This window comes from Salminus brasiliensis, chromosome 10 (genome assembly GCF_030463535.1).
Source record: "Salminus brasiliensis chromosome 10, fSalBra1.hap2, whole genome shotgun sequence".
Lineage (NCBI taxonomy): Eukaryota > Metazoa > Chordata > Actinopteri > Characiformes > Bryconidae > Salminus > Salminus brasiliensis.
Genome location: NC_132887.1, coordinates 12600298 through 12628228, shown reverse-complemented (window position 1 = coordinate 12628228; position 27931 = coordinate 12600298). Strand labels below are relative to the sequence as shown.

Here is a 27931-nt window from a genome sequence, read left to right as displayed (position 1 = left end):
AGTTTTTAACTGAGCTCAGGCAAGTTTTTTTTGGTCCTTTGCTTTTGTTATGCTTATGTTAATGCCTCCAGCTTCTTTCCGCAGCTGTGAGTTAACACAGACGTTTGCTGATGCACCTCCAGCTAGTCGTGATGTTGACACCTTTGGACACTCAGATGAACTCTGTCATACGTGCCTTTCTGCGCTGTCCAAGTCACTTCCATCTGCAGAGTGGAAAAATTAATTAAACTGCACAGAAAGCAGCAGCAACAACAAAAACAACAACAACAACCACACAAACGACGAGCCCTGATTATACACAGCAATTGCAAAGCATTCTAAACAACAGTCAGATGAAGACAGAAGTGATTTTCATTACTTAAAGCATCGAGTTCATTTATCGACCAGAACTGTGTTTTCCATTATTTATGTTTTGTTTACTGAGCACACTGCTGGCAACAGAAACTGAGAAAAAAAACAAATGTCTTGATCTGTCAGAATAAACTCTGTAGATTTTTCAGATGCAATTTCACAGAAAAAAATTTCTCACATTTTTTTAAATAAAAGAGTTTGATGTAGTACCTAAACACAGGTTTCAAAAGGTACTGTTCCCTATGACAGGCTGTTTCAGCCTAAAATGTCACCGGAAATACAAGCTGTAACTCCAAACAAAAAGAAAAAAAACCCAAAACCCCATTTAAGATCTCTGTAATGCAGTTTATAGATATTGGAATTATAATAGTGATACCAGTTATGTCGGATCTATAGATCTATAAAGCCATTCTGATTAGTCATGTTGCCACAATGACATCTTTAATGTAAGACATCTGTTACCACTAATGTACATGGAGTCTCTTTTCTCTCTTACCTGTAAATACATTTTTTATAGTAATAAATCTAATTAAAGATATCTACAGTTTTCATATATTCACACTGTAATTCTACTCCAAACTGCAGGTCCACATATCCGTAAATAAATTCTGACTAGTGCAAATACTAATCTCTAATTTAGTTTTCACTAAATGTAATATGCATTCAAGATATGTGCAGTTTCAGATCTCTAAAATATAGTTTTAAATATTGTTTTTGAAACATTATTGATACTATAATTTCTATAAAAGTCAGAATTACAGTAAAGATATCCCAAATCACTGTAACTGTAGATGTCTGTAACTACAGTTTTTTTTCTAGAAGCAAAAAAGTTAAATTATGGATGAGAGAGTGAAATTCTGTATAAATCAATGGTAACATATGACTAGTCAGAATGGCTTTATAGATCTGTAGATCTGGTATTATTGCTAGTAAAAATGTCATAGTTGATACATGAAACTTGAATTTATACTAGGGAAAACTGCGTTACAGAGATGAACTGAAATATTAAATAGAAATTGAGTTACAGTTTGTATCACATTTGGCATTTTGGGCTAAAACGGCTTGCTGTAGATCACTCCCCAGTCCATACAGTCAATACATAGAAACTAAGCTGAAACACACATCCAACACATTTACATACACCTAAACATTAACATCAGTTATGACATTAAAACCACCTTCCTAATTAAGCCTAGATTTATTTATGCCACCAAAACATGTCTGACTCTTTGAGGCATGGACATCAGAAGACCTAGCCAGCTTTACCCTTTTTCCAGCAATTTGTGCTTCAGTAGTTCTTCCGTTGTACCCACAAGTGACCAGTGACTTTTAGTACTTTTAGGTACTGACCAATTACTGATGACCCACAAAACCTGCCTGATTTTTTTGGAGATGCTCTGACCCACTCGTCTAGCCTTTAAAATTTGGCTCTATTCAAAGTGTCTCGGATCCTTACGCTTCCCCATTTTACCTGCTTTTCACACATCACCTTCAGGAGCTGACTGTTTACTTGCTGTCTAACGAGATAATCAATGTTATTCACTTTGCTTCACATCAGTTGTTTAAGTGTTTTGGTATATTTCTGCTTATTCAGCATACAACAGTTTACTGCTATAAATAATGTTTCAGCTGCAAAGACTGCTTTTATACTAAGATGCAATACAGGGCAGCCAATTAGCGCAGAGATTATTTACATACAATGCCCCCCCCTTTCTTTCAGCTGTTAGGGTGCACCAAATGCATGCAAATAACTTATCATCTAATAATAATCTAATAAACCCATGAATAATCTCCAGAACAGAACAGAGCACTGCCAGAACAGAATGCTCTGGGTGAGCCTAAGGTCACCAAATCCAATGCCACGTGTTAGCTAGGTGGGTATCATGCCCACCAGCATTAGGCTGAAGAGTGGAACTGCACTCTCTGAAGTAACAGAGCCCCTGCCAATACCTCTGGGATGACTTTGTGACTCAGGAAGAATTATCCAGCATCAGTACCTGCCCTCACTAAAGGTCTCCTAGCTGAATGCAGCCAAATCTTCAAAGCAGTGTTGCAAACGTTAGTGGAACCCCTTCTTCAAACGGAACAAACTCTAAATTTACCTTAGATTTTGGATAAGCAGGTGTCCACAAACTTAAATGCATAGTAACAAAAACAGCTTATTTAATTCTAAAGCAAATGTCTGAAAAATGGTCTTAGGAAAATTCATTTCTACAGTTTTTGGTACACAAACGGCACATATTAGTGGAATATATATCTTGTCAGATATGAGCCTTGCAATGAAGAAAAGAAGATGCTGCCATACATTAAATAGTCTGACTCAGTTTCAATCAGCGAGCACTGATGTGCAATTCTTTTTGAGGTGTGTCTGAAGCACTTCTTTGCAGACGTTTAAGTTCACTTCAGAGAGCAACGAGCAATTAAAGCTAGGCATGGTTCCCGTAAAAGCGGCATTTGAAGCTGCGCCTCTTGGCATATCTGAAATGCTCAACTCCAGGACCGTCACCGTAACGTCTGAACTTGCTTTCATCAGTGAATCCAGCAGATACGGACGTACGTCCTCTTTAGACTTTTTCCCAGCAGACGAAATGAACAAAACAGGAACCACCCAGAGGATGCTAGTGGACGAGGGCCCTTGAGTGTAATTCACAGTGCTCTCTGCTTTATTTGTTTGGGGCTTTATTAAAACAACCTATTGGCTGCATACCTCTTGAGAATGTCAAGGCAATCACATAGGAGAAAAGAGCCATTTTTGTCATTCGGGTGCCCCTTACCATGAGTGAAATATATATGTGTGCCCTCTGCGGCCTGAGGCCCAGGCATTACTGTGACATCCATTTCCTCCTTCTATCTTGTCCCAAGGACATTATTCCAGCCCATGGCAGTCCGGCAGCAGCCTATTACGTAGCTAGGTTGCAGAGGTAGATTGAATCAACACTAGAGATAGGGCTAGAGTATGTCAGGACCTCAGAGGTTAGGGACTGGGCTAAAGTAAATCTGCCTCTCTGTCTATATCTAGAACTATACAGAATGACAAGTGCTTCCATTTATACAAACAGAACACCGAGTAGGCTGAGATTTAAATTGCAGCCTTTTCTTACATTATTTATAGACTAAACTGTGCAGTAGATTCCAAGTTAAAAGTTATAAATGAATGTATATTTACCTATTATAAAGATGAATGCCTCTGCGTAACAGGTGTGAATATATTCATTGTTTTGGCACCGCTACAGTTCCCTAATGGATCAATATTTGCCACTGGGCACAGTTCCAGAGTTGAAGAGATCGCAAGCTCATGAAAAAACCATTTAGAGAGGATATTGAGGATTTCAGCAACTGTCTCTAATCAAGAAGCTCAATAACAATCCAGGAGGTGAATTACAGGAAATTTCACAGGTCATTCCTAAAAGCTTTAGAACTTTGTGCACCACTGTTGGGTTTCTCCTAGCTTCACCAGGTGCTGAAAACTGTCAATTTGTTGTACATAAAGAGGACTGCTTATGGTTTAATGCTTGTTATACTTCTTAATCTAAAAATGATAAGACTCAACTGAGGCCACATGTTGATAAATCCTGGTATATAAAATGCTTAAACTGTTTCTTTTAAGGAAGCAGTTTAATTGCAGCAGCAGTGGAAAAAATTTCTTTAGCTTTTCTTTAGGTTTTGCTGGTTCGCTTGATATTTTAATTATATAGCGCCTTCCAAAAGTATAACCATAGTAACGAATCTCACACAATGAATGTGTCAGCTTGGGAAGAAACTGGCCATTCTCTTTCTCACCTGGGAGCCTGCAGGGTTTTCAGCGCTGAAAACTGAACAGGAGTGATGTAAGCCTTTCGCTTTGAGAATAAATTGACATTTTTTCCCCTCTCCTGTTGACTTATCTGTGTAATTTCATCATCTTTAAATTATAGCCTTCCTTTAGTATTCATGATTTTTAAACACCCATTTTGATTTTCATGCTCTGGGAGCATGAAAATCATACACCATGTCCAGACCCCCATTTTGAGGGCAAAGTGAGGGCAATATGTTCTACCTCTTTCGGGATCCTCCTTCCAAGCATCCAGATCCAAAGATGGTACCCTGTCGCATGAAAGAAAGTCCTCAGGGTAAGTTCCCATAGTGAATGGATCATGAGGAACCTCCGTCAGTCCACTGTTGTCGCAGAGAACTCGAGACAGTGAGTGCTTCTGGAGCTCCTGCCTCTGTAGTGGAGACAACACTCCTGGCTTTTCCCACCAGAACCTGAAACAGATCCAGTAGGCAAAACTAGGCTTTGGATTGGCACATTGTTTAGATCAATGAAGAGATGTATTATAGCCTTCTCTATTTCATAAAAGGTATAAATTGAATTGTAGGTCTGAATACTTTATTATATAGAGAAAATGACCTTTTCTGCTTTTATTGATCTGTAAAATAGTGCAGTTTACCCATGATAGCTCTTTGAGGCGATTTTTCATTCGACAAGGCCTCTGCATTGAAAAGCAATTCATTGCTTACAATAACAGTGGCCTCACTATCTTACCTGTCACCTTCTCTGAGCATCTTCATCTGTTTTCCGATCAAGCATGCAAAGAGAGGCCCAATCCTAGCGGCAGGTAGCGGATCCTCCACCAGCCCTGCCAGCCACACGTCGATATTGTTAGGATGCCCGTATAGATCCATTAGCTGTTCTACCAAAGCTGTGTCACGTACCACAGCACTCAGATCTGCTTTGCTTTCCACTCTGTCATATCCACAAAACTCCCTCCAGTCATTGTAACCTGAAATGCAGTTGATAGGGGTGATGTTAAAGGTGCACAGTATAGATGCCCTAAAGTGTAGCTTGAAGCACATCTGTACAGCTGCCGGTAGGATGTGTTTTATAGTGCAGTGGTTTTTAAATCGAAGTGAAACCTGGTGTCATTTTCCCTTCACACACATTTCACATGATCATACAATTTCCACTACAACTTCATAAAAAACAGCAGGATAGCAGGTGAGTAATATGATGTTATGCTCTGAAACTATAATTCTGTTCATGTTATAATCATGTTTCCTCAAGTACATGTGGCATTATGTGAGCATCCACACAATATAATTTATGTGGTCTGTTGTTTTAAGGCTTGTTGCAACTGTGGCATCCTATTACATACAGTACCATGCTGGAATTCAGTGAGCTCTATAGAACCAACCATTCTTTCAGAAGTCTTTGATAAGGCAGACTGCATGGCTAGGTGCTTAATTTTATACACCGGTGACAAAACACATGAATTCTATGATTAAGAGGTGTGTCCCAACACTTTTGTCCATATAGTGTCATCATCATAATTCCCCACCCACATTACTGAACTCCCTATACACACACACACACATATGTGTATATATATATATATATATATACATATATATATATATATATATATATATATATATATATATATATATATACATACAGAAATACTGTGATATGTAAACAATATGTGATATTATAATTGTGCAACATTACTCTCACACACACTTCATGTGTTTTTTTCTAGAATGGTTATGGCAGTGCGCTCACCTGGAAGGCCATGATCCCGTCCCCTTTGGAGGTTTAGAGCTGCCAGGTCCAGCGCTTCTGGAATATTGAGCACCACAAGCTTCTCTGTCAGCTCCTCAGTCATCAGGTGCTGTTGGTTCTGCCTGGCAGCAGGCCAGCCCAGGAGACCTCGCAGTATTGGATCTAATCCTCCTGTAGAGCGTAAACGCCAACCAGGATTCAGGCTGCGAGGCTGTGTTTGAACTTTTACACACATCAACAGATATGATACACTGTAGGTGGAGTATTCACCTACAATCTTCAGAAGGTGGAATGTTTAGGGTACCTGCACTATGTTTAAAGCTCCAAACTAAATAATTTCGGAGTGAATGTAGCTAAACTGATCGCTGTGAACCTGCTTTATGTACAAACATCAATAAAACAGCTTTACTGTAAAATAAATAAATAAATCAGAGATCACAATCAGTATCCTTTTCAATAATAATCCTTTTTCCTGGAATGTTCCAAACTATGTTTTTTCTACAACCAAAGTGCGAACAGACAAACTTATAGATGTTATAGATATTTTTCTTACCTTCTCCTGTGGATGTTCGCTATTTTGTATCAAACTACATTTAGTGCAGCACAGTTGGGTAAAATGTCAAATTAAAAACATTAAACTTAAAAAAAGAAAGTTTTTGATGGTAATGTTATATGATTATATGAGGCAAATTAAATGCCTGTTTTAACTTATAAACAAAAAACAAAATTTACTGCTCAAATAAAACCTTGCTTTGTGCACTACATTTTACAAATTGGTGGAGTTTGGAAGAAGCCTTCCGGACATGTCAGTCTGGAGTTTGCGTGCATCTGATAATTAATTCTTGAGTTACATACAAAAAAAAAAAAAAAACAGAAAATCATGCAGTGCCTCCTTTTAATAAGTCTACAAGGACTTTGGGGAGTCTGATTCAGATGAGCAACCACAATTTAATACTAATCAATTCACTATTTTTGTCCAATGCCTTGCATAATTCAATGTAATGTCAATTCAATGTAAAGACAAGGTTTTCTCTGCTTGAAGTAGAATTTACTTTGTTAAAATATAACTGTGACTGCGATGAAGTTGAGCTGGCATCAGCAAGCACATCAGCAAGCAAAGCCAGGTGAGGATGATGTACCTTCTCTGATGATCCTCCATGGGCTGAAGAAGGCCTGATGCAGATTTAAAGATGGAAAGTATGGATGCTCCTGGAAGCTCTCGTTTAGTCGCCTGATCTGTGCTGAGATGGTGGCATGGCCAAAGCGGAATGCAGCGGTGGCAAACACATTGGAGACTGAAGGGTTTACAGACTCATCATATCCCTGGTAGGGCCCAATAGTTTCCTCAAATGCTTCTTCTCCAAGGATTTTTGGAAAGTAATCCCTCATGGTTATTATCTGTAAAGATAATAAATATATACTTAGAGTACACTGTAATCATGTATTAGCAAAACTTCTTATGCTCATAACCTGATAATAACTGTAACAATATGCACAAGTAAAGGCGAGATCTGAAAAAGACCAAGAAAACACACAGCTGGAACTGTGTGCATGCTGCCAAAATAGGCCAAGCTAACTCCCATTCGACAGCAAAGGACCCGCAGGAAGGTTTAGCCGACAGAGGAATGGTGGTGCACCGTTCTACTGTGCGGCATTGCTTCCACAAATATGATATGCATGGACGAGTCATCAGAGGGTGCAGTACAATTCTAATGTGTCCCCCTCCAAGCCAAATGTGAACCGTTTGTTTAACTGTCTTTTTGCACAAGCTGAGACAGTTTAACACCTGGCATAAGCAGCATGTGCATAATTACATCCGCCAGCCTCTTAGTTCTTACTACTTAGTGATGAGATTTCTGTCAGATCTGTCAAAGATCACGATTAATTATGTATATCACATCATTCAGACTCCTCATAGGCACCAGTCAGTAAAAGAGAAATGTGTGTCATTTAAACTCACAACCCTTAAGCAGGGTTTTACCGGAATGTACATCATGTGTTCATCGGCACAATAACAGGCCAGCTTCTGTCAGGTCGTCTTGATTACAGCTGGCAAAGCCGGCAGTTTCTACGACACTTCTGTTCCACACTTGAGCTTTGTTTTATAGTTGAGCTGAGGTTTTGTGAGGGAAAAACATCACATGAGTGCATTTTGGATATGATTGTAGTAGTGAGAGAAGAGGTAAAGTCTTCCCCTTGAGCGTATTTCCAGACATAGGCAGCTTGGGAAAAAACTGACAAAGTTGTCTTTTTTCACAGTTTGCAGGTTGGTAGGCTCTCCAAATACCCAAACCTATATGTACAAGCACTGCAACAGTGGGTTTTTCATAATAAAGTCTGTTTAAATGTTTTTACATTGTGTAAAATCTATTAGTTAGCAACTGAGCACAGAAAGAGAGGTGTGCAAGGAGGACAGCAACCATTGCAGTAAAAATGTTGGTTATTTGCTGGTTTGGGGCTGCTTTGCTTTATGAGGGAATTCTGGAATTCTTTATTGTATTAGAGGGTGCTTGAGGAAGCTGAAGTGAGGGTGGACCATGCAACATGACAATTACCAAGGAACGGCTCAAAAGAAACAACTTGAATAGTTCTGGTATATAGTAAGTCAAAGACAGATTCTTAACCCTGTTAAGATGCTGTGGAGTGATTTGAAACAGACCATGCATGCAAGAAACCTTTCAAACATCACACGTAATTATGCATGGAGGAGTGGAAACACTCTGTCCTTGTCTATGTCAGAGACTGGTAGACAGTGATAGGAAATTGACATAATTGTCATTTCAGCCAAAGAGTTAAATATCAGCCATTAAGGAATGGGGTATCCTGAATCTTTCCTCTATTAGTTAGCAACTGAGAAACCACCAGAAGAGGCAGAGATGTCCAAGTGTTTCAATTCACTTGAATTCAACATCAATTAAATTCCAATAAAATGTATTTGTGTATATGTATATGTGTATATGTATATATGTATATGTGCTATTGACAATGAATGAGATCTGGAACTGAGCCTCTTTTAAGCAAGCCAGTAGTGACAGTGTCAAGCAAAAGCTCCCTCAGATCCTTAGAAACCTTGAGAGGAACCAAGTCTCAAAAGGGAATCCCATTTTACTCTGGTTGACATGGACACGGGATAGCACAACAGATAACAAGAAAACCATAGAATAGTCACACAAAGTGATATAACGGAGAAGGGCTGCACAATGTATCTTTTCAGCATCATCATTACAATGTATGCATGTGCAACAGCCACGTCGCAGAGCGTGCAATGTCTTGAAAGTCAAATTGCTACAACTGTTTTGCTTGAGACAAAAGGTACATTTGCACTGTTCTCATTTTCCATGAAATATCTACTAGACACACAGTATATCGTAATATATACCATCATCAAGGACACATGAAGTTTATTAATAATAACATTGACTAAAGATGAAATCTTGTGAATTGTGGTTTGGTGAAATTTTGAAGAAATAAACATATGTTGCAATTTCAGTTTTTGTCATTGTGCAGCCCTAATGGTGACTATGGTAACTATGACTAATGTGAGAGCAAGCCATGAAATATGAGAATTGGAGTTATTATGGAGTTATTATCTCATTGTTATTGTAGAGAAAGGAGATGAAACTGGTGCATGTATATATTTTTAGATTATCTAATAATGTTTTGATATTATTACAATCTTACATAATACCCACAACCAATCTGGGCTTAAAATCCAAAAAAAAGCTGCGATAGTTGATCCTCTAAATTTTCAGATGACCTTACGATAATGTATTTTAGCGCGGCAGGTTCGGGGCCAGGTACGCTCACAGAAGTCGGAACATACACGCAACTGAAAATCTGTGCCTGCGATCGCAATTTGGCATATCCTGAGCTGGGAGATAAGATAAGATCATGTGCTTACCTCCGCTGTGATATGCCGCAGAAATTCATCTTCCTTTATCACAGTTTATTAAAAAACAGCCATAAAAAAATCAACAACTCAGAAGCCTCCAGAACCTCAACACCCACACTGCAGATGTTCCAGCAGGATTTACAGTGACACATGTCTGTCTGAGTGCAGTGTTGCCCTCCACTGTCTTTTTAACAGCAGAGTGTGTATATCAAAACTCACTATCCATGAAGCTATAATGTAACAGCCTGAGTAGCAGGAAGTGGAAACCATTTTTATTGGTTTTGTGAAGTCAGACCCTCTGGGACTTTGTTAAAACAGTGCACTCTGCTTGATGTATTCCATCTACTTCTTCTCTCGTAACACTTCAGAGTCTCTTTCTCTGCCACTTTAATTTAAGGGGCCTGGGCTGCATTCAACCTTACAGATCCTTTTGTGGGCAATGAAATGTTTCTTTGATCCAGCGGAGACCGCTCAAAGAGGACAGGCTTTAGTTGTGTGGCTCAAGGCCTTTAATCCCTAAATTTTGCCTCTGCCCAGTGTGTTGAATCACCTTTCTGTTTGCACTCCAGAGCATTAGCTGCACTGGTTGAACTGGTGGAACAATACAGCAATACATTCAAGTTGGGGGAAGGGCATGTGTGTGTGTGTGTGGGGGGGGGGTATAGCTCTCGCATCCATCATGCGAATCATTTGGCTAATTATAAGGTCATTCCTTTTCTTATTACCATTAACAACCAAAATAATGGAATAAGCTTCGCTGAAGAATTAGAAGTGAAATACTGCAGTCTCAGTACACGAGTTACAGGGCAAGCAAGAACAGAACCATCTAGGAATTCTTAGGGGTGGATTTGAAGCAGTACAAACAGTCTAAACTAACCTTTCCTCCTACACTCTTCTCAATAAAGCTGGCTAGCTGTCAAACAAAATCTGCTTCTACATCCATCCAGCTGCTTGTGCAAAATGCCTGGGGTAAATGAAGCTTTGCTTCAAAGCATGGAACTGCAAATGCCAAATTGGACAGAAAAGAGAAAAGCATGGTGTCGTATATGCATGCATGTGTGTCACGTCGAAAGCTTGACACACGATTGATGGTCACTTGTTTTCAGCAAGTGATACAAACAATTAAACTCAACTGTTAGGATGCCTGTAGGCATTCCGAAGATCTGTATGTGTTACACCATATCGTTCATTACTTTCCTTTTCACTCTAATGCGGAGGCATGTACATTTGACCAGTTAAGAGAATAAGTAAATATGCATGGCTTATCATTAGTAATCGCTTCTGGGAGGTCAGGTTTATGAAGCATAAGTAATTTATGGAATATATTTTACATAAATTAACTTAAGAAGTCAAATTCCATTACAGTCATTGTTCGGCTAATTTTAGTTTAATTACACCCTAGAGGATTTCTTTTGTTTTTTTGTTCTAAGTAATAATTCTTAATCTTTACTCCAATCTTAAATCATTTTTATACAGTCATGTAATAATTTGGACACCCCATGAAATTTTTAACATATTTAATCTTCATTTTAACAATATAAAGATAAAGAGAATTTACGGAGATTTACAAAGATCTCAGAACAATTAGACATCAGCTGTTCCACTGACCGGAAAATAATTCTCAAGTGGAGGACACTCATAACAACTCTGAATGTTAGTCCTAGCATGTCCCCAAGAGTCCAAGAGCAGACCACAAGACTCATAAAGAAGTCCAACCACCAACACCTACAGGTAGCTCTTACCACAGCTGATATCAAAGTACAGCACAGAAAGAGACTGTTCAGGTTTTCTTGGGAGGTGTGCAAGGAGGACAGCAACCATTGCTGTAAAAATGTTGGTTATTTGCTGGTTTGGGGCTGCTTTGCTTTAGGAGGGAATTCTGGAATTATTTATTGTATTAAAGGGTGCCTGAGGAAGCTGAAGTGAAGGTGGACCATGCAACATGACAATTACCAAGGAAAGGCTGAAAAAAAAACAATTGAATAGTTCTGGTATGAAGTCAAAGACAGATTCTTGACAGACCCTGTTAAGATGCTGTGGAGTGATTTGAAACAGACTGTGTATGCAAGAAACCTTTCAAACATCACACGTAATTATGCATGGAGGGGTGGAAATGTCCTTGTCTATGTCAGAGACTGGTAGACAGTGATAGGAAATTGGCATAATTGTCATTTTAGCTAAAGAGTTAAATATCAGCCATTAGGGATTGGGGTATCCTGAATCTTTCCTCAGTAGGAATTGACATTTTTTCTCTTTTGATTATAAAATTATGGTAAAATTGTATTTGCAAAGGTCATGAAATTACATTACCTTTATCTATATGTCCATATCTATAAGATATGTCCATTTTTCTTATTGCGGATCTAAAAAAAATATCCAAAGTCCTATTTGTTTAGATAGATTAAACAATAAATTGACATTAATGTCTTGTAAAGATTTGTAGCGATTTCTTATAAATAAAGGTGATTTAAATGGTTCTTTGAGGGATACCTTTCTATATAGAACCATATTTGTAATAGAGATGTGTGATTGCAAAGAACCTTTAAACTGGTAAAGAACCCTAATGTCAAATAAAACCTTTAAAATAAACTTTTACACATAAGAAACATGGTTCTTTACAAAATAAAAAGTGGGTCTTGAATGGCATTGTTCACAGAACCGTTTGAGGCACCTTTATTTTAAACAATGCCTCTCCCATCACATGACTCTGCATGAGTGCTGCGATGCAGAAATAGGTGATTGTTTCTGATCACTAGTCACACTGCCGGTCCTGTTGATCATTTAACAGAGCCAAAGATAGAGCAGTAATGCAATAGCTCATACCTGATGCAAAGCTCCAATGATTTTGCGCGTTTCCTGATAGGTCGTCTCTGAGCTCCAGTGGGCGTTCAGTTGTTTCAGCCGTGTGGCAATGCGATTGTGCTCCCTCATCCACAATGTGTGCAGAGCAACGAGGGGCAGAATCTCGTTCACTCTGCTATCTCCAGCCAGAAAACACTCCAACCGCTCCCTCGGCCCAGTGGCGGGCTGCTGGAGGCATGCGGACGGAGTGCTTTTGACAAAAGGCAGGAATGAGTGACCACCACGGTCACTGTATTTACTGTTAACTGCCAGAAGGCCCTCGGGGCTGGAGAGATTCCTCAGAGCTTTTTCTAACTCTGCGGAGTGTCCGTACACAGTGGAGGCGTCCAGGAACGACGTGGCAGAATTCATCTGCTGTCTCTGTAGCATCTGTTGTGCTTGCAGAGTGTGTGTTGGACCATTCAGGCAGGCTGGCGAGGAGCGGAAGAACGGGAGACAGCTTTTACGTCCAAACAGCTTATCATGTAGAGAAATCTGTGGCACACATAGACATGCACATGAGGAGGGAAAGAGAGAGAGTGCATTGTATTAGAGGAGAAATTGCTCTATTTATATTTGCCCTTTTAACCTTTATTTGCCTCCCCTATATGCAGCTGTCTCAACAACTGCCATGCAAATGCACACAGTGTGTTAGCACTGTAAACACTTACAGCCTTATTCAGAGAGTCATGTTTTCATAGTAAAAAGCCTTGCTGTCCCCAGAACTATGATAGCTGTACTTGGTAAAGAGCTGTCATGTATTCTGTTCATTTATTACGCTGTCCAATGTAACGAATGACCTTTTCAAAGCCCTGCCATTCTTGTTCTTTGTGAAGCATCTAAGACCCTGTTAACGCACGGTTACAATTACAGTGTCTTGAATACGAGGATTATGCCCAAATAGGAATCATCCACATAAAAATGCACATAAGACATTCAAAACAGAATTAAATCCGATTGTCTAAACCGCTTCAGAGAGTGAGAGCCAGAAGTGGAAATGCATTCCTCTCTCCAAGCCACAGTTTGACAACCAAAACCCCTCTGAATTATGTCATTACACATATGGTCTTATGACTGTACTGGCTATACAGGAGGCTAATTAGACTAACCAGCTGTAATCTTGTCAAAAACTTCCAAAGTTGATGCCTTCCTTTAGTTTGAGGGAAATAAAAGTTTGGAAAGGTTAATAATCTTTCCACAATGCAGTAACAAGCGGAAATGAATAACAAGAACACCCCTTACATACCACATATTATAGCAGTTGGAGTTCTGACTAACCAGATATGCATTTGATTAGTGTAGTGGTTGGTAATGGTGCACTCTAAGTCAGTGGTTCTCACTCCTGGTCATGGAGTACCAGATAGTTAGGGCTGGGAGAGTGATTTTAAATATGTATTCTGTTACAGATTACTGATTACCTGTTTAACTGTAATGTAATCTAAAGGATTACTCCATTAATGTGACGTAATCGGATCACTTTTGGCTTACTTGCCTATTTTAAAGCCATATATTAAAATACAGACAAATGAAAAAATAAAAAAATTCACATAAAACCCGCCTGTGTGTTTAACCCAAATACCAAACCCATCTCATCTTCACATCAAACAATGTTGTGTTCTCACAGAACGAATCCCCTGCCTACTACATTCAGCGGCACTGCCACAGATTTTGGGCACCATGAAAAGACATTGTCTGGGCCTCACAATTTTAACAATTTTGCCAAAATTCTCAAATAAATGTTTTTTTTTAAGGTTCCTGTCAGTCACAGGCCCTTAGAATAATCCTTATCCCCCCATACTGTGTCCCTGACTACATTACATATACCATTACTGGAACATAGCTTTATCTCCAAAATGAGAACCTCAAAGGGAAAGGAAAATAGTCAAAAGATTCAAACGTTCATGAATTCATGTCCTTGTAAAGTTATTTTGGACTGATATTCATGCATGAATTCCATTTTTAATCTGAAATGATCTAAGCAGGTCTCCACTGGTCTGGTGCTGGTCTGGCTTGCTGATCTGGGCTGATTTTTAGTAGGGCAGTGAAACAGGCTGCTGGCTTTTTTAGATTATGTAGGAAAAGAAAAAAAACACGTCTAAATGGAGTATCTGAGAAGGTTTATTATGTCAGTGAGGATATACGAGATTCAGTTTACAGGTTATTGTGATTAAAACTATTAGTACTAAAATAATACACAGAAACACACCTGCACACTCGATTAGCAACAGAGGGAAAGGTTTGGACACCACAGCAATCTCATCCTGCAAATCATACAGCATACAGCAGTCTTAGCTTGTCTAGAAGCATTCATTGCTGATTTTCTTACCCTCAAATGGTTTTTAAATTGGAGTTTTTTTAGGCTGAGAGCATATTTACTGTTGGAAGGCCTAATTTACACTGGACAGTGATATTTTTTTCATTATCACTTATACAGTTATTTTGATATTGTCATCCAGTTTTTAGTCCATGCTATTCTTGAATGGCACCTGCAAGCTTAAGATTCTCTACCTGGGGCGTTGTTACACTCAACTAGCTCAGTGTAAATCATTAAAAAGAAAGAAAAAGCCAATGAACATCAGCAACAGCAGTATCTCACACACAAAGAAACATGGTAAGAGTGCTGATCCTGTTTTTTGCATAACCCTGCTAGTAATCCATCTGCTTTTAAAATGTACTTTTAGTCTAATTACTTTGATTTTCACTGTAATGGTTGTAGTACAGATTACTACCCAACCCTGGATGTAGTGTTCTCTGTGCTCTAACACCCCACTAAGCCTTATATCTGCCCTTAAGTCCTTAGCCTATCCACACTGCTTCTGTTTATGAGCTCTAGAGGAGGGTTTGTCATATTGAGGGCTATGCCAAGGCCACTTGGGGGGTTGGGGGGGTTGGGGAATAGCAAGCGATCAAAGCTGCACAATTGAACGATGCATCCCAACCATTCTAGTTCCCTGTAAAATGCACTACAAGGGAAATCTGACCATTTTAAAAGTGGTGCCAAATCACCATTCGGTTACAACAAAACGTCACATGAGGAAGAGAATAGTGTATAATGGTCTGAAGAATGTGGTGGAACATGATAGTGGTTATAGAACTTTGCTGGACGTTCCATCAACTGCAGGTCCCTTAACCCATATCTCGCGCTCAGTGTGTCGTGAATTTAAGGGTTCTGCTCAGGGACCCTCTGGAATGGAATGCAGCTAACAACAGCCCCAAATTGAAGTGCACCACAGTGTCGCAGATGTTTTCTTCTTCTGTAAGCTCTTATTACTGCTTCTTGTAAATGCTGAAAAGCAAACGCAGCTGATGGCAACACAGCTAAGGGAGCAAAAATTCAATCTGTAGCCATGGTGACTGCAGCTTCCTCCTTCCACTGTGTGTGAGTGACAAAGGGTATCCCAAAGTTTACCCATGTTTATATACCCTCTCCCTCTCATCATGAGTGCCGTCCACAGCTGTAAATGTAACGTCCAGACACTTCCTAATGAGGTGTTAGTGGGGAGGGACCAGTGTGGGAAAGGCCATCCCAGTTCACCTCAGGAAGGGCTTGTAAATTAGTTGAACTAGATGTGTTAGGAGCAGAGGGAACTCTGAGGGGAAATGTACAAGACAGTGGTACTGCAAGATGAGGAACTACAGGTATAGTGGATAACACCACTGCTTTTCATGTGGCAGACTGGGGTTTGATTCTGCACCCAGGAAAGCAAACTATGCTACGTCAACATGGGAAGGACCTTTCACACATTATCATGATAAAATTCTGAAACAAGTACTATGAAAGGAGCAGGTAAACAGGGTCTAAAGTATTTTACCTTAGATCATGTGTATAATATAATATGTACATTCACAAGGTCTATGGTAGGATGCAGATGCTGCAGTGAAAACACTTCTGTATTCCTATGCACATTGTTAGTACACTGCTTCAGCAGTTTAACACTGCCTCACCTCCTTAAAGTCTGTTTTAAAGCCTTCCTTTTATTCCTCTAAAATGTTTAATCCCCTCTGGTTCCGTTTCAGAGCAGAGGATTCTGCAAACCAAGCGCATGCTGCAGCTACACACCCCAGAGCAGGGTTACCATAGCTGCAGGCTAGACGTTCAGGGCAGTGCTTCTGACAAAAGGGCCATTCTCAGGCAGAGATTACTGGCAGGTCACATTCGTTTCAATTGGTCTATATTTTGCTTGTTGTGAAGTGGTTCTGTGGAACACAGCTTGCATGTTCCTAAAATAGCGCTGCTGCTCGGGGGCACTTCTTAGTGCTGCAGGCTAGCATACTGAAGATGCAGTCGGTTCTGATCTCTACAGAATGCTCAGAGAAATACCACTAGCGCTCTGCAAAATGTGTTTATTTGCCTTCCGTGTAATCTATCTTTAGACGGCATTTATCTAGGATGGATGTCTATTAAGCTGGAATGGCTTCATTGATTTGCACCAGGGATGCACTTGGCTGTGGATAAAGGATGCAACATTGAGTAAAGTTGCTGGATATTACGATGCATTCTTGTGTTACACAAGAAGTTATTATATATGATATTATATTATATGATATTATATGATTTTAAAAAAGAAAGGATTGTCCACTGAATTTGGTTCCTATAAAGGCCAATACCAATATGACAAGTCCTTAAAAATTATAATTAGAGATTGACATCAGTGTGGACATCAGTGGTTCGTAAAATAAATATAACATAAATGACACCTATTCTAATGAAGACATTCAGCTACTTTACATTGCATCCATTGCTGACAGTTTGTCTAGACCCTGTAGTGAAGTATTTCCAATAGAATAGGACTAAATAATGGCATAAATAAACATGAACCTGTAGGCCCCATGTCTAATGCCAGGCTTGGGATTGACAGGTATCAAGCCCCATGTCACTGAGCTGTTGAGAACTGGAATGATGGTTGGTGCTCCATCCAGTACTTTTGGGATGAGCTGGGGAGTTGGGAATGAGGTGGTGATCATCCAACATTCTGACACTCTTGTCGCTAAATGCAATCAAATCCACAGCAATGCTCCAACATTTAGTAGAAAGCCTACCCTGGACAGTAGAAACAGTTACTCCAACAAAAGCAGGATCAACTCTTTTTTACTACTCTTGACTTTGGAAGAAACAGTGAATGAGCAGATGTCCCAATACTTGTGAGTTGAGTATCAGCCAATGCTGAACTAATTTTTGTGTTTGTATTAATAATCACATAGTTTAGATAAGATGTGCTGCTTTTATTAATCCTGAAGTATTTTTTTTATTTTTAGTAGCAGTTTCTATAATGAGACATTTTGGACTGATTGATTTAGTTTAGTAGAGTTTTTTTCTTAAAATGATATAGTGTTTAATATCTTATAATCCAGTCTGACTCTCCTCCCTGACCAATCAGCTCCCAGATCCTTTACTACACTACAGTCAGGTCACCTCCTGCATGTGTGTGTGTGTGTGCTACACGCTCTGAACTGATATCTGTTGCTGTTTGTCGACTACTGGCGTAAAATAACTGGTTTAATGTGGGTGAATGTGCTGGGTTTGAGTTTCTTTACCATGCATGTATTAGCATCTTCAGGCTTGAGTGGTTCTCCCGCTGGTAAAACAGAGCGTTTCAGATATTATGGTTTTATAAAGGTTCCGATATTATGGTCTGTTTTGATTTTCCACTGTACAATAGCTCCACACTGCAGACCCTCAATTCTTTTATTTAGCTTCTGAGAATGTCCACACTGCTGCCGGCTGGGCAATAATGTCCGTTAATGCAGCCTTGAGGCCACCTTGACTGGGCACCAGATGGCGCTCTGAACACTGCGGTGTCCGAAAAAGTAGTGCTGAATTTTCAGTGCACTATAACAATCACCACAACACACAGTAATATATGGCGTACAAACAATGGGCACTGAATGAACATGGCACACCCCTAATCCATCGCGTTTTTACGTTTGGAGATACGTATATAGTGCTCTATAAGGCTATGGGCAGTGGTGGCTCAGCGGTTAGAGCGCCGGGATATCGATAACAGGGTTGTGGGTTCGATTCCCGGGCTCGGCAAGCTGCCACTGTTGGGCCCTTGAGCAAGGCCCTTTACCCTCTCTGCTCCCCGGGCGCTGGAGTTGGCTGCCCACCGCTCTGGGTGTGTGTGTGTACTCACTGCCCCTAACACGTGTGTGTCTGTGAGTGTGTGTTCACTACCAGATGGGTTAAATGCGGAGGACACATTTCGCTTTACAGTCCACACTGTACAGTGACGAATACGTGCACCTTTATCCTTTTATCCTTTTAGTAATTTTGAACCTTAACATGTAGGGGATAGTGGGTAAGGCACAGTTTCAGACATATCTAAAGACTCAGAAGTGGATTGGGACAAGAATACCCAATCCATTAAAACATGCCTGGATCAGCCCTGATCCTGATTCAGTTTAATTTGATTTAGTGTGGTATGGTATATAAAACATACTTAAAAAAATTTACTTCTGTTACATGTGTTGTGTATCAGATAGAAGATCTCAAGTTTTTATTACCATCACAAAGTTTGCAGGAATTTTGAAATGCTCTTATTTGCATGACTATATTGTCATTGTCACACAATAACCATGTATCTCATCCCTAAAATAGCAAACTTTGCAGAAGATGGAAAACCCTTCTTAACTTCCCATCATTTCTAAGCATTTCTATTGGTTCATTCTTTAGGAATTTTTGACACAATATAAAAGAACAAAGTCCAAATTGTGTCAAAAAGTGAAAAACGGCAAAAATAAAGATACAAGGCTTGTGTGCGACAGTGACGGTGTCAATTACTGTGTACTCAATAGATCCACTCATTTCCTGATATTTCTGGCCTGTCATTTATCCTGATGAATCTTGCAGCATTAGTATTCAGAAGCTGGCGTGCACTAGGGCTCAGCATGGATGGAAAGAAAATGTGCTGTTTTGTATATCTATGGTGCTTGCCTCCTTCCCTCTGGCTGGGGACACTGAGATTAGTTACAAAACAACACTGCTCAGTAATATCCCCCATATTTCTATGAGCAGTCACTGCCCTGAAGGAGTCCCAAATGCAGCCCTATCCAAGGAGAGTCGCCTCAGTGACTCGCTACTTTCCCTGGTGTTTGTGGTTTGACAGAGATAAAGAAGCAATCAATGAGATATATACTTTTTAATTTGAAACTCCTGCCACAGGCCCTGACACCCCTCCATCCAACCCCACCCCCAGCTCACATTCAAAATCAACTGCCCTGAACTAGAGGCAGATTCATTCACACCTCTGACAAGAGAAGACTAGGTTATATCAGAGAGAGAAACTGCTATGTATGCTTTCTCCTTGAGCAAGTGCCTGATCGCACAGTTAATATGTGTGCTCGGTTTTAATATTTTGAATGTAACTGCACATAAACATCCATCCATTTTTATTTCTTTTACTGTATTTTTATATATTTCTGTCCATATTGGAATATATCATCACTGTCAAATGAAAATCATGTATCTTCAAAATGGAGACTTTATAGGAAAAGGCAAAAATGTTCTTAACTTTGAATGGAAATCAATGTAAAATAACTGTAGAATTTATTCCATATCATTTAAAGCTTTTCTATTGGTCTATTCATCCAGAAGTATTTACACAGTGTAAAGGGAAGCTACAGGGGTCAAACTAAAAACAAACAAACAAAAAAACGGAGATACATGTTTTACCTTGAACAGCAGCAATATGCTGACACCTCCACCAAGAGAAATCGAATGTACTCTGTGAATAAAAAGCTTCAGCTGCTGATATTCCCTTATATAGAGCAGGTGAACTGAACTTGTTATACCAGCAAGGTCATTCAGTTCAAGAGAATAAAAAGCAAAGCCTTTAACACAAAGAATGTTATATTCATAACCACCGTGGTATTTTTTTAGGGGTACAATAACTGGCATTTGTGGCTGGGGCATAGAACTTACCTGAATTGGAAAGCATGGATCGGAATTTCCGCACATGTGTAGGCAGTCGAGTCCCTCCAGAAAGGCAGCTTTGCTGGTGCTTTGTGGAGTGAAGGAGATATCGTGGTCTATGTACTGACCCCAGTCCACCAGCAGCTGTGAATAGGCCTCGTCTTCCAGTGTGACCTGGCTGGAGCTTTGCATAATGCTGTTGCTGACGTCTCGGACCTTAAAAAAAGATATATATGATTGACACTAATCTAATTACTGTCTTTAGTTCTTAGACTAAACTTGTTCAATAATTTTGTGCTGTTTTTATAGCTGCACTCTTCAGCTTTCAGACCTCTAACCATTTCCAAAAAGATCTTCGGAAGCTCATGCATTTTAATGTGGACACTAAGTTTTCCATTTACTTAAGAGATGGTCAAGCAAGGCCAGAAAGTTGGTTTAGAGTCTGGAACATTTCAGTGCTGTCAGATCAAAATCTCATAGCTACATTCGTGTTTCTGCTGCTGTTCCTTTTGTTTTTTATTTGTTATGATCTTTCATTATTTTTCATTTTCTTTACAAAAATGGTTTAAAAAGACTTAAAAAGAAGATCAGAGTCTACGGTAATTAGGGTATAATGACTTTGATGCAAATTGAAAAATAAATGTTTAAAACTGTGACACAAAAACGCTTGGTTCAAAATGTGTGTAGGGAAGGGCGGGACTTATGCTATGCTGACATCATGCTGAAATGACTGGGCTTTTTGTAAACCAGTTATATATTGTAGGGGTTGTGATTTTGGGGGTATTATTATTTTTGGAGAACGTTTCTTATCTGGCCAATTAAGACCAATATGAGCAGCATAGATTTATGGATCTGATACTCTGATTTATAGAACTGATAGAGAATTTGTAACATACAAAATATCAAAAAATGTAATGAATAATTTTAGATTTTAACATGGCATCAAACCTGAAAATATTTCATACTTCATATTTTGTAGCCTACACTCTTGAAAATAAAGGTGCTTCAGATGACTATTGAGTTATGCCAGAGAAGAACCACTTTTGGTTCCACTAAGAACAATGTTTGTAATAGAGATGCGTGGGTGTGATGTTCTTAGAGGTTCTTTACACTTTCAACTCTCTTTCAAACATCTGTCTTTATGTGAACAAAGGTGGTTCTTCTGTGGCATCGCTCAAATAGCCATCTGAAGCACCTTCATTTTCAAGAGTGTATTTCATTAACGCAGTTGAACATGAGAGGGAGGAGTGTGTTATGGTGAATTAAGAGCATAGCTGTGATGAAGCAGACATATGATGATATGACACAACCTGGACTGTCCTTTTGCTTTTATATAACAGTATAAAATAAACAAAGTAAGAAATTAATAAATTAAAGGTTTTAGCATTTCATGTATTAATGTTAGCATTTACTTCTGTCAAATTACAGTTCCTTAACCAGCAGCTTGCTGCTACGTCACAGAAGCAAACTCCACTCACTCACTGCCTGCAGTTCCTCTCCAGCCCCTTACACAGGCCAGCACAATAAACTCTGTTTCCCACTCAGTTTTTCTTGTCAATTAATGTTTTATGTTATTGTGTTTTCTCATCTTTTATCTTTTGTTTAGGTCATTCTTGTTTTCTTGTGCTCAAAGCATTTACATGACTTCTTGGTTCATTAGCTAGCTATATGATTTACAGCAATGGTGTTCAGCTGCGTGATAAAGTGTTATGGCGAAATAAAGCACGGACAGAACGCTTCTCAACCAATCAGCTTGCGCGGCCGGAACTAACTGCCGTATCCTATTAACATTATGGTTATGAACACAAGGCGTGCATTCAACCACTTCTTATTCTTGCGTGTATCGCATTGAACCGAATGTTGAGTATTGTTAGACCCCCGTATGTTAACGCACATTAAAGTTAAGTACATTTCTCCCTGTCCCATAAAGTTGCCATTTCGGAGATAAAAGGCTTTGCTAAGACAGCGCCGGTATGGGTTTCATTACTGTGAAAGAGATTGAATCTACTATAATCCAGAAGGCCTGATATCCTCAGTCTTATTGCATAGTGTTGCACAGAATGGGTGAAATCAGCCTCTCCTTTTAGCCTTTGTTTATCTGCTTAAAGTTTCATCTGAGGAACACTTCCGCTTCATATAAATGCGATATGTGATCAAAGTGTTTGTGGAGCAGCACTCGTGCCACCGCTGCTGATCTCGGGAGGTGGGGAGCTGCGTGTTTGTCCTGGCACTTATCACATTGAAATGTTTTGGGTTCATCCTCATTAAAAAATGCTTTCACTCAGGAGAGAAAAGCACGGCTGTGGTGTTCTGCTGCCTCTCTGGAGTGGGAGGCTCAGGGTCTGCATATTTAAAATAGCGTGCATAGTGCTGCATTTTTAATGGGAGATTGCCACAAAGAAAGGACAGTGTGTGGCAGCTAAATATGCCAGAATGGGGAATTCTTAAATATGCGCTCTACGTAGCTCATTTGGCAGCCTCTTTCACTGTGTTTTTAACCTTAAGCTTAATGATGTGCACTGGCAAAAGCATACACATTCTAGTGATATACACAGAATATAGGCTATGGAACAGTGGTCAGCCCAGTGGTATTCTGATGTTTACATTCACATAAATGTACATACAATATATACATATAATATTCAGGTTGTTCATGCAATTACTCGGCTACATGTTTCTTTTTGTGATAAAGGTATTAAAAACAAGGATGGCACTCCGTGGCTTACTGGGGGAAGTTGGAAGCCGCTGTACTCGTGCCCGGTGTTCCAGCCCTTTGGTTGGCTTTCTCCATCCTCATACTCCGCCGGGAGCCATCTGGCCAAGACGGTGCTGGCTGCTCCCCAGAGAGGGTTATTTCTGAATAAGAAAGTATGTCTGTATATGTTGGATCTGAAGCGTTTCTGGGGGCATTACAGGAAAACAAACATATTTGCATGCTGTGAAGCAAAGAGGCACTGAGGCACGTATTTCCACTCAGGTAATCTTTAGTTTAGCATTTCATTGTAGACAGAGGGGCATAAAACATACATGAGGCCTCTTTCTGAAGCATTTTGTGAGAAGTGTTTAATATTCTTATGTGAAATAACCACTTTTACGATTATGTTCAATTAACGTATCAAGGTTAAACAGTAATTAAATGCACTGTGAATCTGTTCCTCTTCATAAAGCCACATAACATCTTTATATGCTGATCAAGTGGAAGCACAAAAAAGCAATATATAATGCTTCCCTATAATGAACTTTAAATCGGCCTTAATTCATGGTGGATTTAATTGAAGAAATTCCGAGCATCCTTAAAGAGAAGATCCGCCACACTACTATGAGCTCCACACCACACGGGTCGGGGTAAATATTGATTTTAAGTGTCTCTCTGCGTGTTTGATAAGCTTGGTGCAGTAAGGCATTATGCTTGTGCTGCTTAGTGCTGCTTTTGCCCGCTGCTCTCACCCCTCGTGCTGTGACTAGCCTGCCCTCCATCTGCTACACTAGCCCTGACCCGTCCTATCTGTCATGGGTCATCTTATCAACTTGGCCCTGCTCCCTGAGCAAAATGCCATGGTCCCGTTAGCTTGAGAGCGCAGACGGTTGATTAGGATGGTTTCAGAACAGCCTAGGAAATGTGCCTTTTTGCTCCACAGGACAGTGCATTATGGATGAATTATTAAGGAAGAGGTCACATGCCTGTTATTGCAGACTCCGGAGATAGAGCGGTATTTCTCTGAGTCACCTCCTATGGGGCAGCCGGCTGGCTGCAAGGCTGGAGGACACCCAGACAGGTTTGCTAGCAGCTCCACTTCCTCCATGGAAAGGAGCTCTGTAAAGAAAAACATGAGCTAATAAGACTGACTAATTGATCCATCCATAAACCCTCATTGTTAGCAACTATATAGACATTATAACAATAGAGATAGATAGGTATATGTCCAAATATTTGTGGACACTCCTTCTAATGAATGCATTCAGCTACTTTACGTTGCATCCATTGCTGACACAGATGTGCAAATACACAGCTTGTCTAGTCCCTGCAAAGTAGCGAAGTATTGGCAATAACATTGGACAATCTGGAGCAGATAAACATTAACATTGGCACCATGTCTGAAGCCAGGCATCCTATACTTTTGGGATGAGTTGAGGAATTGGGGATGAGGTGAGGTGGTGATCATCCAACATCCTGACCTCACTCACGCTCTTGTCACTTAATGCAATCAAATGCTCATAGCAATGCTCCAGAATTCTCTGGACAGTAAACCAGTTACTCCAACAAAGGCAGGACAAACTTGTTTTTTCTTTTTAATTTCTATGATTTCCAAAGAAAAAATTAATGTACAAGTGTCCCAATTCTTTTGTCCATATAGTGTGTATTATTATTATTATTAGTAGTGGTAGTAGTATAGCACATTAATTCTTGTGTGTCGTAGTTGTATGTGCCTGTATATGTAAACTAAATAGAAAATGGTCATACGTTTATTTGCTACAATTATTGTTTTTAAAATTATTTTCAGCATCAAAGACTTGTTGATCCACCCACATGTAATGGATTTTCTAGTGTAATCTGCCTAGTGGCCTGGTTTTGACTAAAGATCTCAGAGAAAGTCAGTAGGGTATCATTTTAAACGAAACTTTAAAGTCAGCGTAATGTTGCTGTAGCACTGGTCCAGTTTGAATAATGCATGTGCTGTTATGTGCTACACTTTCTCGTTAGGTTGATTGGGGTTTTGTTGATGCTCAGTAAAGCTTGTCCAACCTCACAGCATTTGTGGGCAGATCATAGATGAATAGATCAATTACAATCAATAATTTAAGTCGACGGTCCTCCTGAGTTTGAGCAGCATGTGTTTCTGGGCTTATTGTAAACCCTTTTATCAATCAGTGTGCATATTTTAAATCTGACATTTTACTGCTGGTCAATAATATTGCAGCTGCGTTCTGAATTGCTGGACCTGTGTAAATGTGAATCTCAGCACTGTACACTAGAATGTGTGTGTGTGTGTGTGTGTGTGATCACTTCGGATTTCACTGAAGCACTATCTCACCTGACACAGACACAAATCTTTTTTGTCTCCTGCTTGCTTTATCCTTTAACAGCAGCAAAGTCATTTGAAAGACCTCTGCTGCTTTTGATATCCCCTGAGTAGATGCTGGTGCTTGCCTGGGGAAAGTAAACATCTGCAGGCTGGATGACGGAGTATGGTTTCTGCTGTTTAAAAGTGTAAAGAAAAATGGTTTATGTTTTTTCAAAAGTCTGAACTTACTGTCTGTGAAAAAGAAAAGGAGTATTTACCCTTTTGCTGTCCGGTCTAATGCACGGCTGACCATGTGATGAGACTCTTGAGTTGATTTTATCAAATGTTCAGTCTTGTCTAGCTTCCCTGAGAAATATGCATTAGAGATATGCACTGTTACACATGCCATTGGTTTATATATATATATAAACACCCCGTTACATGCAACAAAATGAAAAAATGAAAGTCAGCCGTACTCTCTAATGGCTCATGATTTATCGGAAATGGTTCAATATAGCCCATAATTAGAATTAATCTAATGCCCTGTTATTACTATGTGCGATGGGAGCTGGAAGCTGGAAGTGGAATTGATGCACTGTCATTCAAACCTTCTTGGCCGAGTTAAAAGTTGAACATGTCAGCAGTTAATGTTAATTCTGCTCGTTCTATCCACCACAGGGCACCATGAGAGAGTTCCTGATGAATGACGTTACATTACACTGCAAACCCTTTTTTACAGCGCTTACAGGTATAATTTTACCCTGCCTACGCCAGGTCTAATTAAGGACCCTGCATACATGAAAAAAAAAAACACATTTCTTTGGCTAGATTACAAAAACAGGTTCAACACAATGAGTCACTCTCCCTGCTCCACCACTGTGTTGTCTGCAGCTACATCCTGTATCATTTCCAGTAGCGAAGATCCAGATATATGTTTGGGGGACATATCAGCTATATGGCCATCCCATGTGAATATGATGATGCCTAATCTGACAGCAGATATAATAAAACGAACCGCTGGGGACCACTGGGGACCGCTGGAGGTGCCAAATGTGCTAGAACAGCTGGGCTGGAAACTGAGTGGGCTAAATGTCAGAAAATACTGAATAAACTATAATGCATCTGTTGCCAGCTGAGTGTAGCTGATGTAAAAAGAAATATGAGCTAATCAGCGAGGACACTCACTCAAACCTGAGCTAAGATAGCCAGCTAAGAAACAGTCAGGTTACTAAAAGTTCATTTTGGACCTGCAGACAATCTAATATAATCACAACCACTTTATTCATAGTATTAAGGGTGGGAGAAATGGCCAAAAAACATGCTGCCAGTCATATGTTTGGATGTTTATAATAGTAGTAGTAATAATAATAATAATAATAATAATAATAATAATATAAACACAGTATGGTTGCAAATGTAAAAAAGGACCACATGCTCATCCTGTACTACCTTAATTCATAATAATGAATAATAAAAAAGATGATTTAATTAAATTCAATAACTTTTAAGTCCAGAGTGAACAGACCTGTGGAGGCAGATAACTAACATTTCCTATAATTTGATAATTCCAGTAGGCCAATATTTTTTAGCCTTAAATATCTTATTTTCGAAATGTTTAAATATGACATGTAAAACATGTCTGGTTGTCCTGTTTAGAGTACAAATGTTTCTATTATTGTGTTAAAAACATCAAGAATTATTAATATGAAACATTATTCCACACTACTGATGAGGAACACTATTATAAATGCACTATATGTTCAAATGTTTGTGGACACCCCTTCTAATGAATTCATACAGCTACTTTAAGTTGCACCCATTGCTGCCATAGATGAGTAACAGCACATACACAGCTTGCCTAGTCAATGTGGAGAAGTACTGCCAAAAGATAGGACTCTGTGGAGCAGGTGTGGGCTAGAGGAGTATAAAGCCCCCAAGCATTGAGCTGTGGAGCAATGTGACTGTGTTGTCTGGAATGATGGAGGTGCTCCATCCTGTACTTTTAGATGGGACGGGATGGGAGTTGGAGGTGAGGTCAGGTGGATTATTCGACATCCTGACCTCACTAACACTTTTGTTGCTGAATGCAATCAGATCCTCACAGAAATGCTCCAAAATCTAGTAGAAAGCATTCTTTCCTGGACAGTACAAAAGTCAGATACACTCTTTTTTACAGTGTATATCCGTCTATATGCCGTGATATTGCTGTTACACTACTGTTCACTGCAATAGTAAGACATGGATGAACTATGGTGGACTTTGAACACTGGGATGCTAAGTGAACACATTTTTGTTAGAGGAGACCTACGTTTAGATGCTGTCGTTGTGGCTATATGCAAATGTGAAAGCAGAATGCCACAAAGGAGGACCCTGGAGATACAGCTGGACAT

The 27931-nt window shown here is 39.6% G+C and overlaps 1 protein-coding gene across 1 annotated transcript; it reads right to left on the bottom strand.

The window, feature by feature from the left end:
* Nucleotides 1–20: 20 nt before the first annotated feature.
* On the bottom strand, nt 21–27931 carry tpo (thyroid peroxidase). Its single transcript, XM_072690332.1, has 12 exons — nt 27850–27931; nt 25820–25907; nt 25572–25735; nt 24220–24352; nt 23265–23394; nt 20548–20754; nt 12609–13121; nt 7033–7291; nt 5894–6064; nt 4877–5114; nt 4388–4596; nt 21–203 (listed from the first exon to the last, which is right to left on the bottom strand). The coding sequence occupies exons 1-12, from the start codon at nt 27929–27931 to the stop codon at nt 166–168; spliced, it is 2232 nt and encodes a 743-aa protein (XP_072546433.1). The 3' UTR covers nt 21–165.